The sequence below is a fragment of the Ovis aries genome, chromosome 22, assembly GCF_016772045.2.
Source record: "Ovis aries strain OAR_USU_Benz2616 breed Rambouillet chromosome 22, ARS-UI_Ramb_v3.0, whole genome shotgun sequence".
Lineage (NCBI taxonomy): Eukaryota > Metazoa > Chordata > Mammalia > Artiodactyla > Bovidae > Ovis > Ovis aries.
The window spans coordinates 41,838,786-41,851,537 of NC_056075.1; the positions used below are offsets into that span (position 1 = coordinate 41,838,786).

At 49.4% G+C, this 12,752-nt stretch overlaps 1 protein-coding gene across 1 annotated transcript in view; it reads left to right on the top strand.

The window, feature by feature from the left end:
• Window positions 1-12,752, top strand: part of HTRA1 (HtrA serine peptidase 1) — a 59,359-nt gene that overhangs the window by 30,943 nt on the left and 15,664 nt on the right. The window contains exons 2-3 of the mRNA XM_027960635.2: window positions 349-448; window positions 879-1,083. Coding sequence (XP_027816436.2) covers window positions 349-448; window positions 879-1,083 — 305 coding nt within the window. The remainder of the gene's footprint in view (window positions 1-348; window positions 449-878; window positions 1,084-12,752) is intronic.

Here is a 12,752-nt window from a genome sequence, read left to right on the forward strand (position 1 = left end):
TGCAATGCAGGAGCCGTAGGAGATACGGGTTCAATCCCTGGGTTGGCAAGATCCCCTGAAGGAGGGCATGGCAACCCACTCCAGTATTCTTGCCTGGAGAATCCCATGGACAGAGGAGACTGGTGGGGTACAGTTCATAGGATCGTCAAGAGCCAAGAGTCAGACACGACTCAAGTGACTCAGCACAGACGCACGTGCATGTGAGTGGGAATTTCCTCAAGTGCTGGAAAGATCTTTGTCTGTGAGCCCAGGTCTGGGATCTTGTCTTCACCCTCCTTTTTTAGTTCTTCTGACCCACAACACAGAGCACAGGATCTTTAAGTATCTTGCCTTTGTTTCTGTTCTTAGGTCAGGAAGATCCCAACAGTCTGCGCCATAAATACAACTTTATTGCCGATGTCGTGGAGAAGATAGCTCCTGCCGTGGTTCACATCGAACTGTTTCGCAAGTAAAGAGCACCTTCCTTTTTTTCCCCCAGTCTCTGAAGCTCCCACCAAAACTGCTGCCATAAGCAAAACATCAGAGCTATTTCTGAGACACTTTAGAGTGTCACTGAATACAGTCCTACAAGAAGATAAGCATCTCCCTTGGGATGTTTTCCTGTTTGCCTATTGAAATCTACATTCTTGACCCTTCTAAGATGTTTTAAGAGCCTCCGGTTCTGAAGAGATTCCCTAAGAATATTTTCTAAGTGGAAGTTTGGGATGTGAATAAAAGTCAGTCTAACATACTATCTTTTAAAGTTTAATAAAGCCATTGTGCAGAGTAACAATTGCTAGTGATAAGTGTCTGTTGCTGTCATAGAACTGACGCATCAGTGTGTCAGAGTGTTGACTTTAAATGTTTCAGCTTTAACCAGGTACTCTTTTTGGTTCTAGGCTTCCTTTTTCTAAGAGGGAAGTGCCGGTGGCCAGTGGGTCTGGATTCATCGTGTCCGAAGATGGACTGATTGTGACAAACGCCCACGTGGTAACCAACAAGCATCGGGTCAAAGTCGAGCTGAAGAATGGCGCCACCTATGAGGCCAAGATCAAAGATGTGGACGAGAAGGCGGACATTGCCCTTATCAAAATTGACCACCAGGTAGGTGTGTTCCCCACCTGCAGGACCAAGTTCTCAGGTGCCTTGGCTGACGCTTGGCTAAGTCCGGAGAGTTCAAAAGACACACCAGAACTCCCTGATTTTGTGAGTTTCTCAAGTGGGACGGAGCCAGTTAGGTCTGGATCAAAGGAGAGCATTTGGGAGATGCTGAGTGTGGCCTGGGGTCGGGAAAGGGTGGGATCGCACGGAAGCTTCTTGAATAAGCAGGCTATAAGGTCAGAGTTTTAATAATAGTGTTCTAAATTTTTATCAAAGCAGTAGGCTTATGAAGAAATGGGTAGGTAAGCAGTGAAAACTGAGTTTCCGTTCCATTCCTACCCCTCAGGCAACTGTTGCTACAGATTTGTGTTCTTTCGTGCACTCACCATGTATAAAGAATTTACTGGGTTTTGAAGTTAACCATCATTAGCATGGAAACAGCTACTCTGAAAACAAACCAGGTCTCCCACACTGGGCTTTTGCAAAGTTACTAGATGTGTTTTAAAACAGTATTTCACACTCAAAAAAGTTTTGGAAACCTTGAATTAAAGCTAATAGATTTTGTCCTCATAGCACTTCTCAAAGCTTTTCATATGCTGATGTGCATAGGACCCTCCTGCAAGAGTGTGACTCTGAACTACAACTATCTGAGCATAGAATTTTTTTTTTTAATTGAGATGTAAAGAGCTCAGTTTGGGAAATGGCTTGCTTTCTGTTGAAATATTCTCCTTGTAGTCATTTTTGTTCTGTTGATTTGTTTAGCAAAATCTTCATGTGTGCATGCTAAGTTGCTTCAGTTGTATCCAACTTTATGCGACCCTATGGACTGCAGCCCGCCAGGCTCCTCTGTCCATGGGATTCTCCAGGCAAGAATACTGGAGTGGGTTGCCATGCCCTCCTCCGGGGGATCTTCCTGACCCAGGGATTGAACCCGTGTCTCTTATAGCTCCTACATTTGACAGGTGGGTTCTTTGCCGTTAGTGCCCCCTGGGAAGCCCAAAATCTTGGCTGAAATCAAGTCCAGTTTTTATCAGACCATCAACAGTTCCCACTTGTTGGTATGTTGATAACAGAGGTTTGGTTTGCTAAGCGGCAAGTACCTAGTGAGATTGAATTTTCTGGTTTTTCCACACTTTGTCATTTTTCAGACTTCATCTGGAAGGAGGAATAGGGATAGATTGGAATCTTGTTTCTGGACCAGGAGAAGGTCATAAACTGAGAGGCAGAGAGAGGTCTTCTTTTCCGGCTCTCTGTGTCTTTTACCTGATCTGAGCTGTGAAGTCAGACCACGGTGAAATAGCATAGGCTGTTTTTGTTTGTGCTGTTGATCAGAGCAGAAACAGGCCCTGTGCCCAGCGTAGGTAACTGACCTCTAGAGAGGTCTCGATTGCATACTATTTCTGTTAGGTTACCATGGGATTTCTGTAACAACTCATCTTTCAAAATGTGTTTATGGGTCATAGTATAGTCATACTAACTTCTGTTTGATAAGCTCCAAAACTGGACCAGGCTCTGCCTTCATTTATAACTTTCACCTGTTCTGTCAATGGCTTTTATCATTCCCATTTTACATAGGAAGGAATAGGGATTCAGAGAGCTTAAGTCACCCGCCTGAGACCACATAGCTAATACTGTGGTGAAATTATAGCCTCCTAAGCTGGACAGAGGGCTTCCCACAGGGGGTGCGGTTTGGATCCCTGGGTCGGGAAGATCACCTTAGAGGAGGGCATGGCAACCCACTCCGGTATTCATGTCTGGAGAGTCCCATGAACCAAGGAGCCTGGCCGTCTGTGGTCCATAGGGTCGCAAAGAGTCGACCATGGCTGAAGCGACTGGGTACACACAGGCAAGCCTGCCAGGCTCCCCAAGTGCCACGGAGGGATGAAGCCTGACCTTTTGGTGTGATGAGATGGCTCAGCTTTAAATAACCCACGGGGAGGCTGGCACACCCCGGTGTAGGATCATACAGCTCGCAAGGTGTCCAGGATGTGGTAGTCTCACCGGAAGGAGGCTGGCCAGAATAGCACATCCTGTGGCCACACGCAGGACTCAGCTCCCCCAGCCCTGGGGAGGCTGCCAGCCATGCGGGCTCTCTCTGCAGGCAGGGCGCTGGTCTGGACCCTGCATGAGCTGCTCCTGCTGAGTAATTTCATGTTTGGCATTCGTGGGAGCATCCCATGCAGCTGCTGTGGCCGGGGGATATTCTTTTCAGCTTCTGAGCCGAGGTGGAGAGCGGGTTCTCCTGTCATCCCTGGCAGGTCCCAGCAGGATGTGGATTATCTCGATGGACCAGCTTTGCAGGGTGTTTCTGACCTGGCTCTTGCTGTTCCCGGGAGGCTAGCCTTCCTGCCAGCAGCAGGCTATTTGAGATGAGTTTCTAGCCCCAGAAAAAGGAGCTTGAAAATTTAAAGTCGAACTAATGTGGCTTTGCAAAATGGAATCGGAAATGAAAGGATATTAAATTGCAGACACCCACACAAGAGACTGGTTTCCAATGACTAAACTGTTTTTTTTTTTTTTTTGCTGATAGTAGTTGGAAGTGGGGAAAGTGAAAACATCTCTTCCAGCTCTTTCCATTTTGTTCCCTTAGTCGGAGGATTGATTATTTAGGAGAGGGGGCAGGGACTGGTTTGTAATGAGGCTCAGTTTGGGAGGAGCCCCTTGATTCAGTGACGACTACGGTGCCCCAGTGCAGGATTTTATAAATGTGTCTGCAGTGCTGGGGATGGGGGTTGGGGGGGCAGTGAGCTTACCTTGCACTGTGTCACCTCAGGAGCAAGAAACAGAGCAGGGAATCTCAGAGGAGGCAGAACAGATCCAGCAAAACTTGAACTTGAGGATCGAACTCATTCCAAATGGCGCCTGCCATCTGAGGTCATGGCTCACTCTCCCCAGGGCTATTTGCTCATAACCCAGTGAAACTGGGGTGACTGCCCCCCACATACGCCGGCCCAGTGGCTAACTTGGTGTCTTATAATGTGGGCCCATTTCCTCCTCCAGTGCCAGGATTTCACGTGAAAGGCTCTCCATCAATAACACTGAGACCCTCCTTCCTGAGTGTGCTATTCCTGCCACTTTTAATGAATGGAAATTACTATGGACACCTGTGGTCACTGCCCACGTCTTCTGGGCGCAGAGGCCAGCATCTCCTTCTGGATCTATTTCTGCCCCCCACCAGACAGTCTTGTGGGGGCACCAGTCATGGCACACCCCCCGCAACCCCCCTGGGGCCAAGGGACACAAGATCCATCAGACCAAGCAGATCCTTCACTTGGAGCAGGAACTGGATGCCAACCACAGGAAAATGACGGGGAAGCTGGTATGGCCCCTGCCGCCGGGGACCCCAGGGCTGTCTGAGCTCCTGCCTTTTCAGAGCCTGATCAGCCAGCCTACTTTCCCTTTCATTCTTCAAGGCCCCCTCACATCTTCTGTAAACCCGCCTGGGCTTGAGCTTGCCAGAGACATTTCTGGGCTTGTGACCAAAGAGCATTTTTGCTCCTCACTGCTGAGCGGGCTCGTGTGCACTCACTTCCCCTGCTGAGTCTGAGCAGGGGAGAACCTTTGGGGGGAACCTCCCTGAACAGGGCAGCTGCCCCCGCCAAGCTGGAGAAGGAGGGTGTCCCCTCCAAAGGCAGCCTGCCTGCCCAGACATGTCTTTCCACTGCCCTTTCCTCGGGGCCACGGACGGGGGCCAGCATTCGCCCGGGGCTGGGGAGGTGGTGCCAGCTGCAGGAAGGAAGGACAGTGTGCCTGCAAACAGTTTAATAGAAAGCAGCTTTGAGGGCAAACTAGTTCAGCCTCAGATAAAAACGGATTCCAAAATGTGTTGAACATGACGCTGGCCGTGTGTGCAGAACACTTAAAAATGTTTTTCTCCAGAGGCCGTGTTTTGTCCATGCAGCGTTTTTTTGCTGAGTAGTTCAGGAAAAGAGAGAGAGAGAAAAAAATATATTTGGTTTCTTTAGGTCAGAGTGAAGGACAAAAATAAGTACTGGGGATATACTGAAGAAGGTAAGAAAGTAACTTTTGTTGCAGCTGTTTTTCCAGCTGTGTTGGTTAGGAAAGAGGAAGTGGAAAAGCATCTGTGCCCACCCCCCAACCTCCCCCACCCCCACCACCCTGTCCCAGGACTGCAACTTTCAGATCAGGTCCTATCTGCCTGTACAAAGCCCTTCACACTCTGTGCTTATGGAGAAATCTTACTTAACCAGAGATTTAAAGGTGTACCCAGTTGGGGGTCCCATTTTCCCCTCTGTACTCTTATCTCTACACATCCCCCATTCTGCTAACCCCCCACTACTCCACACCCCCACTGCCTCCCACAAAGCAGGGCTGTTCTCTAGGGGCCCTGGTTTTACCTTCCCTGGGGTGTAGCCCCTTCCAGCTCCTCCATAGGTGGCCTTCTGGTCCTTCAGCTTGCGTGCGTGCTAAGTCGCTACAGTCACGTACAACTCTTCACGACCAAACAGATTGTAGCCTGCCAGGCTCCATGGGGATTCTCTAGGCAAGAATACTGGAGTGGGTTGCCATGCCCTCCTCCAGGGATCTTCCAGACCCAGGGATTGAACCTGTGGCTCCTGTGGCTCCTGCACTGCAGGCCGATTCTTTACCGCTGAGCCACTGGGAAGCCCCCAGTCCTTCAGGCCTCAGGTTAAATTCTGCCCCCGACAGTCCTTCCCTGACACCCACCCAGGGAGGGTCCATGTCGCTCTCTCCTCTCCTCACTCTGGGGATGCAAAACCCCAGAGGGGATCTCACGTCACTGTTCTTATTTCCCTCCCAGGTGTCGTGTTTACTTGTGGATTCCAGTTTCTCTCTGCTGCTGGGGTATGAGGGCCACAGCAGTCTTAGTCACTTGTCTTCTTGTAGGGGCTCAACAGCCGTGCGCACAGGATGAATTCAGAGTCCTCTGCTCAGAGGAGGCAAGGCTGGCTGCTTGTGGGCTTGGGGGGTGGGGTGGGGGGCTGGAAGGTGCTGGGGTTCCCGCAGTGGCTGCTCCCCGCTTTCAGAGGTGGAGGTGACCACGCAGCAGGCAGGCTGCAGAGCAACACCTCCGACTCCACCCCAGACTACACGAGGCCAGTGTTCGTCTGACTCCTGGAGCTGGGACAACGTGTGGCCTTGCCGGGCCCTGGGAGCTCTGTGGTCCTTGGTCATTCAGAGCCCTGGGAGCAGTGGGGTTTTCTGTGGGCACTTCTCCCTGATGCCAGCACCCCCAGGGGATATTTGGAAGTGGGCTTGTCCTGTCTTGTGAAATGGTTTTCTCCCTGCACCTCCAGGCCAGGCCTGCAACCGTCCGCCACCATCTTTGGGCCAGATGCCACCTACTGCTGTTTGAAGTGGCTGAAGGTGACCCCTCTGGGCTTGGGGGGCTGCTCTGTGGGCAGAGGGTCCTTTTCCTTCTGAGCTGGCTGCTGGGGCCAGAAGAGCTGACCGCTCCCGCCCCCGGACTGTGAAATGTGGAAGCCGGATGGCTCTGGGAGAGTGAGGGTCCCAGACCCTTCACCCCCGAGTCTCAGGAGCTGCTGAGCAGCTCTGGTCTCTCTCCAGGCGTGTCTCTCAGAGCCTGGCCCGCTGGTGGAGACCTGCCCCGACTTCTTGGAGCGAGGAGGGTCCAGGTGACCTGGGAACCGTGGCAAGAGAGGGGAGCGGCGGGTGCAGGCGTGACTCATGCCCCTTCCCACCCCCGCCCCCGCCTCCAGCCAGTTCTCCTCAGACAACCTGATTGTCAGAAGGCGCTGACTCAGCCGCCCGAGCTTGTCCAAAAGTGAATCAGATAACACAGGGCGCGGGCTGGACTGGCTCCCCGTCTTCTGGAGTCTGTCACTCACCCTCGTAAAGTAACCAGGGGCTGGAATGCGGCTCCCAGTACCATAGCTACCCTGGTATTTTGCTTCTGTGTTTTTCCATTTTGAATTCTTTTCTCCACTCCCTCTGTCCTGGGCATCCTGTGGTCTCTCTTTTTTTCTCGCTGAACTGAGAGGCTGGCATTGCATTGGCTAAAGAGGCTGCAGACTCTTCTCGATGTTAAGAGGCTCCTGTTACCGTATTGATTTTTTTTTTACCATCTTTAGGGGGATGGAGATCAATATTTCATTAGATGATGTCCATCCAGACTTTGGATTGGAAGCCGGCATTTTTGCTCTGGGTCGGCCTTCCCCCAGGGGCTCATGGGGACGAGGCTCCTCGTTGTTCTCCTCGTTGCTTCTCATGGAATGTGAAAATATTTCAGTTCCCCAAACCATCAAAAACCAGAGCCCTAGTGTGTTTTCTGGCCCCATTTCAAGAACTTAGTTGATTGTTAAGGAAATTCTTTGGCTATGTTTTTCTCTTAATATGGTAATGCTTTTTCTTTTTTTCACTTTGGTGATTTCTCTTCAGGGAATTCAACCAAGACTATTATTTATGGTTCTGGCAAAGCAGTTCCCAGGTTGTTGGGACTGAATCTGTAGGTGTCCCATGGGGAATGTCCCCTTCACTGAGGGAGAGGGCATGCACTGGTTCCATTCGCTAGTTTTGTTAGTGTGTAGCAGTGTGTTGGGACCCAGGGTTGGCCAGCTGTGGCCTGCAGTCCAAATCCGGCCCTCCATTTGCTTTTGTAAATAAAGTTTTATTGAGACACAGCCATACCCGTTTGCTTTGGTAGAGTCTACAGCTGCTCTTACTGGTCAGCGGCAGAGTTGAGTACTTGGAATGGAAGCCACCTGGTCCATGAAGCCAACAGTTATTACTTTTTGACCTTTCACAGAAAAAAATTGCCAACTCCAATGTGAGATGATTAACACCTTGCTCTAGAGGAGCCAACTGTGCTTGGACTGAAATATACTCTTTAGATCCAAGTGAGGTGAGGCCCGATGTAACACAGGGGAAAGGGCAGAGAAGCTGATCTCATTTGCTCTTGTGGGGACTGTGCTTCTTTGCTGAAGAAGATGCCTTGGTCTTGCTGGATTAAGCAGAGAGGCTTTAGTTTTAACCTCTTTCTCTGTAACATTGATAGGAATTTTGTGGATTCTGAATTATTATCTAGTTTTAAATCCTAATGATCTTTTAAGGTCTGGTTTATTCATTGTTTCTCTTATTCTTTATTCATACATGGTGTCTATAAATATTTGTTAAGCATCTATTTTGGGGACTTCCCTGGGGACTCAGACAGTAAAGAATCTGCCTACAATGCAGGAGACCTGGGTTCGATTCCTGGGTTGGGAAGATACCCTGGAGAATGGAATGGCAACCTGCTTCAGTATTCTTGTCTGGAGAATCCTATGGACAGAGGAGCCTGGCGGGCTATCGTCCATGGAGTCACAAAGAATCAGCCAGGACTGAGCCTCTAACATAAGCATGTGTTTGACCAAATACTGTGTTGAAGATGTAAAAGCAATGGGCAGAAACCATGGAGCTTACTGTTTGGTGTAGAAACAGGCAGATTGGATAAATATGGCGATTGGTTCAATGAAGGAACAAGCAGAGAAAGCAGTAGGAGGCATGGAGGCTGGGGTGCCCTCTGAAGGTATTGTCGGCTTATCTGAGCAGATAACATCCACACTGAGATGTGAAGAACAGACAGGCCAGCCAAGGCAAAGAGTGGGAGGCCTAGAGTTGATTAGTTTTCCTTTTCTGCCCAGCCTGAGGACGTGGACCTTGGACAAAGTGCAACCTTATTTCCCAGTGAGTTTACTAGAGGCTTCCGGAACACAAGGTAACTGGTTCCTCTGCATATTGTCTGTGTCTCTTATTGGCCTTGGGGCTCCTGGTCGCACTCTGGAAAGCTCCACTTTCTTATGCAGTCAGTTTCTGAGAGTCTAGAAGTGCAGAGGGTTCATAATGAGCTGGTTGCCTCTCATTCATGGCAGGATGGAAGTAGTTTCCCAAAAGTGCTTTCCTAAAACCAACCATTTTCCATGGCAAGGCATAAATAAGACATTCTGGTGAGTTGAGGACTGGCTATTATAATAATTGTGCTAATTAATGAGTCACTTTTATTAAATAAGACACCACAATCTGATAATGAGAAGCTGTGACTCATGGTATTTCCCTCTTTGCTTTGGCTGCCAGGAGACTCATAGAAACCATTGGCCCTGTGGCTAGAATATTTTTTATGCTACCATTTTATATCATGGATATGTAAGGATTAATTTATTATAATAAGCCCTGTGTCATTGACCAACCCAAATTATTTTTATATAGAGAAAGTTATACATCTTTGGGCTTCCCAGGTAGCGCTAGAGGTAAAGAACCCACCTACCAATGCAGGACAACATGCTCCAGTAATCTTGCCTGGAGAATCCCATGGACAGAGAAGCCTGGCGGGCTATAGTTCCTAGAATCGCTGAAGTGACTTAGCATGCATACGTCTCTAAGATTTTTTTAGAATAAATAATATGAAAATGATATATCCTGGGCAACTTCCTCGCTTCTGGAGCCACACACACTCTAAGTGGTCCTGGGTAGGAGGGATCCACTCTGCCTTCAATTCAGCTCAGCGGATACCAAGAAGCTGAGCATTGAAGCTACCAAACAGAGTGAGGCCACACCCTTCCCTTTGTGGAACTGGTGGGTATAAGTTGTCTCCTATCACCTGAGCCCCAAGCCTGCAGCCTCATAGACGACTGAAAACCAGGCTGCATCCAGAGTCAGTTACCCAAACTGAAATGCCAGGCCTTGGCTAACCCCCAGTATTGGCCTAATCCCAATTGTAGAATCCTAGTGGATCTTTTAAGATCTGATTTGTTTATTCATTCATATATTCACTTTCATATCCCTTGATTTTCATAAATATTTATTGGTCAAACACCATTGTAGCAGCATTAGCCAACTTGAAGTCATCGGATAGAAGCAGAGGAGCTGGCGGATGGGGAAGGCAAGTTGCACTCAATGAGACAATGTTTTTCCTCCTCTTGATGCCAGAGAATATATACAGTTGCTGGCCCTTGGGCTTCCATATAAAAATGTTGACTTTTGCGGTTTAAACAGCAAGAGTAAGGGGATCTTTGAAAGGCCCGCGTTTCTTGATATAGCTTAAGGGAGACTAGACATTATGGGGGTGTGCGTAAACAGTGAGGAGGACTAGGTTGGTTGATTTGCTTTTTCTCTCTTTTGTTTTTCTGTAACCATCCTCTGTTTCTTTTCTCTCCTTCCCTCCTTCTCCATCACTTCTCTTATCTGTCCCGCCTGAACACCCCCACTCCAGTCACCCCCACCCACCACCTCGCATATCGAACCTCTTCTCCTCCCCTCCCGGTACAGCAGCAATAAGATGTCAATTTGTGGAAACAGATGGTGGTAATTTGATGACACTGTCCTTCCGAGTTCTGTGTATGCTGTGATCTCAGTGCCATGTAGGAGATCCTTCCTGGCTCAGCCTCTCAACTCACCTGCTTCCTGCAGCCCCCCTCCCTTGGTTGTACCCTTGACCTTGTCATCACTGATGACCTCCACCCTCTCTGATCTGAATCCCAAGCTTCTCATTCTTGGTCCGCCTCCTCCTCCCCTGGCACCGCTGCTTTGTGATCACAGGACCTGTGCATTCACAGAAGAGAACCCTGCTTGAGGGTTTAACGCTCTGAAAAGTGAAGTCGCTCAGTCGTGTCCGACTCTTTGTGACCCCGTGGACTCCCTGGTAGGCTTTGTGACCCCCGTAGCCTAGCAGGGTCCTCTGTCCATGGGATGTTTCCAGGCAAGAATACTGGAGGTGGGTTGCCATTGCCTTCTCCAATTAACGCTCTGAGATCTCTTTTAATTTTTTAAATGATTTTACTATTTATGGCTGTGCCAGGTCTTCGTTGCTGTGAGAGCTTTTCTCTAGTTGCGGTGAGGGGGCTACTCTCCATGGCAGGGCGCAGGCTTGTTACTGCAGCGGCTTCTCTTGTTGCACAGCATGGGAGGACTTCAGTAGTTTTGGCTCCTGGGCTCAAGAGCACCGGCTCCAGAGTTGTGACACGTGGGCTTAGTTGCTCTGCGGCATGTGAGGTCCTCCCAGATCAGGGGTTGGACTCGTGTCCCCCGTACTGGCAAGTGGATTCTTTACCATGAGCCGCCAGGGATGTCCTCTCCATTTGGGTTTTATCTTTGAATTTGTGCTTTGTAAGTGAAGTCTGATGAGCGGAGTATATGCTGGGTGCTTGGAGCCTTTCCACTTTTCTTGTTGCCTTCCCACTTCCCCAAGATGGGTTCTTGGCTACCCTGCTCCTCTGGCCCTTGGGACCCCTGGCCTCACATGGCAGTCACAGCTACCCTCCTTCCCCAGGGCATACAGACATGGGGTACGTATACCCTGCAGCATCCTGGGCAGCGGATAGATGACTCTATAGCTCGTTCTGCTGGCAACAAGGCAGGGCCAAGCCCTACCCACCCCATCCAGGTACCTGGTGCATCCTGGCACCAAAGGAAGTTGCAGCACCCTTGGGGGTAGTCTGTCCTCTGTGGGTTGGGGCAGTGGGCCCTTGGGATGGGGAGAGGGCTGGCTCAACTTCTGAGCCCCTGCTTGGGGCACAGTGCGTGGGTCTGTCCAGTAGCTGGTGAGCAGAGTACTGAGTCTGAGGCTCTGGGTCTGTACTCACCGCATGAACAACTTCATGCCCCAGGGAGCACAACACTAAACAGCAAATAAAAACATCAGGACAGATGAAGAGAGAGAGCATGTAGAAGAAAGAAAAAAGCCTTATATTTTAGTGCCTTTAATGGCACCTCTTATGTACTTTGTGAACAAGGGAGTCTACATTTTTATTTTGTCCTGAGCTCTGCAAATTATGTAGCAGATCCCTGGTTCATCCACTGTCCCTCAGCCCCTCGTGGGCTCACTTCTCTCCTTGCCAGACCCCCATGTCTCAGGCAAGTCTTAGCTGCTGACATCCCCCTGAACTCTATGGTCTACTTTGCCGTTCCTGAGGAAGCACGCAAGTTCAGTGGCATTGCTCCTTGCTGTGATTGGGGTACATGCCCTTTTCCTCCCATTGCATATTTCTTAAACAAAATGAAAGGTTAGCATAACTGCTTCCAGAAGACCACATTGAATCACTTAGTTGAGTCTCAGCCAGTTCCTGCAACATCAGCCTTTGAAGCAAATTTCATCGGACACAGAGGACCAGCCCGTGAGCCTCAGCCCCTTGGAAATGCATGTGCTGGGCGGCTGGCAGACATGGTGGCTTCTGCAGATTCAGCAACAAAAATATTTTTGTAACAGGAGCACTTTATACTCTGTAAGGAAGAGAAAGAAGTTGTTGGCTTGCGTCATGAGGTTAAAAAAAAAAAGTTGCCAATTTTCTTTTAGTTTTATTGGTTTGTTTTATGGCCCTTCCTTCCAAGCTTTGGGGAATGAGGTTGCAATGAGAGGAGCGCTCAAGGGCTTTTAAGCAAAACCCAGGGTGGCCAGAAGCTGAAATGTTGATGGATCGTTGTTTTGAGGTCTGCTCTCGATGATTACTGGCTGAGCCAGCGTCTGGAGAATTCCAGGAATCCCCTTTCCTCTTGGGCTGTGAGAGTCTGCAGGAATCATCTGACCCCTTTGGGGAGTCGTATGAGAAGAGATTTATTAAGGGCTCTGAGGATTGTGTTGATTTCACCAATTTAACCATTGGCTGCTAAGAGGTTTTTTGGAAATCTACCAGGTCTTCTGGAAAGATCCCTAATTGTCAGAGCTGGGGTGACCTTGGACATCACCAGGCTCAACTCCCTTA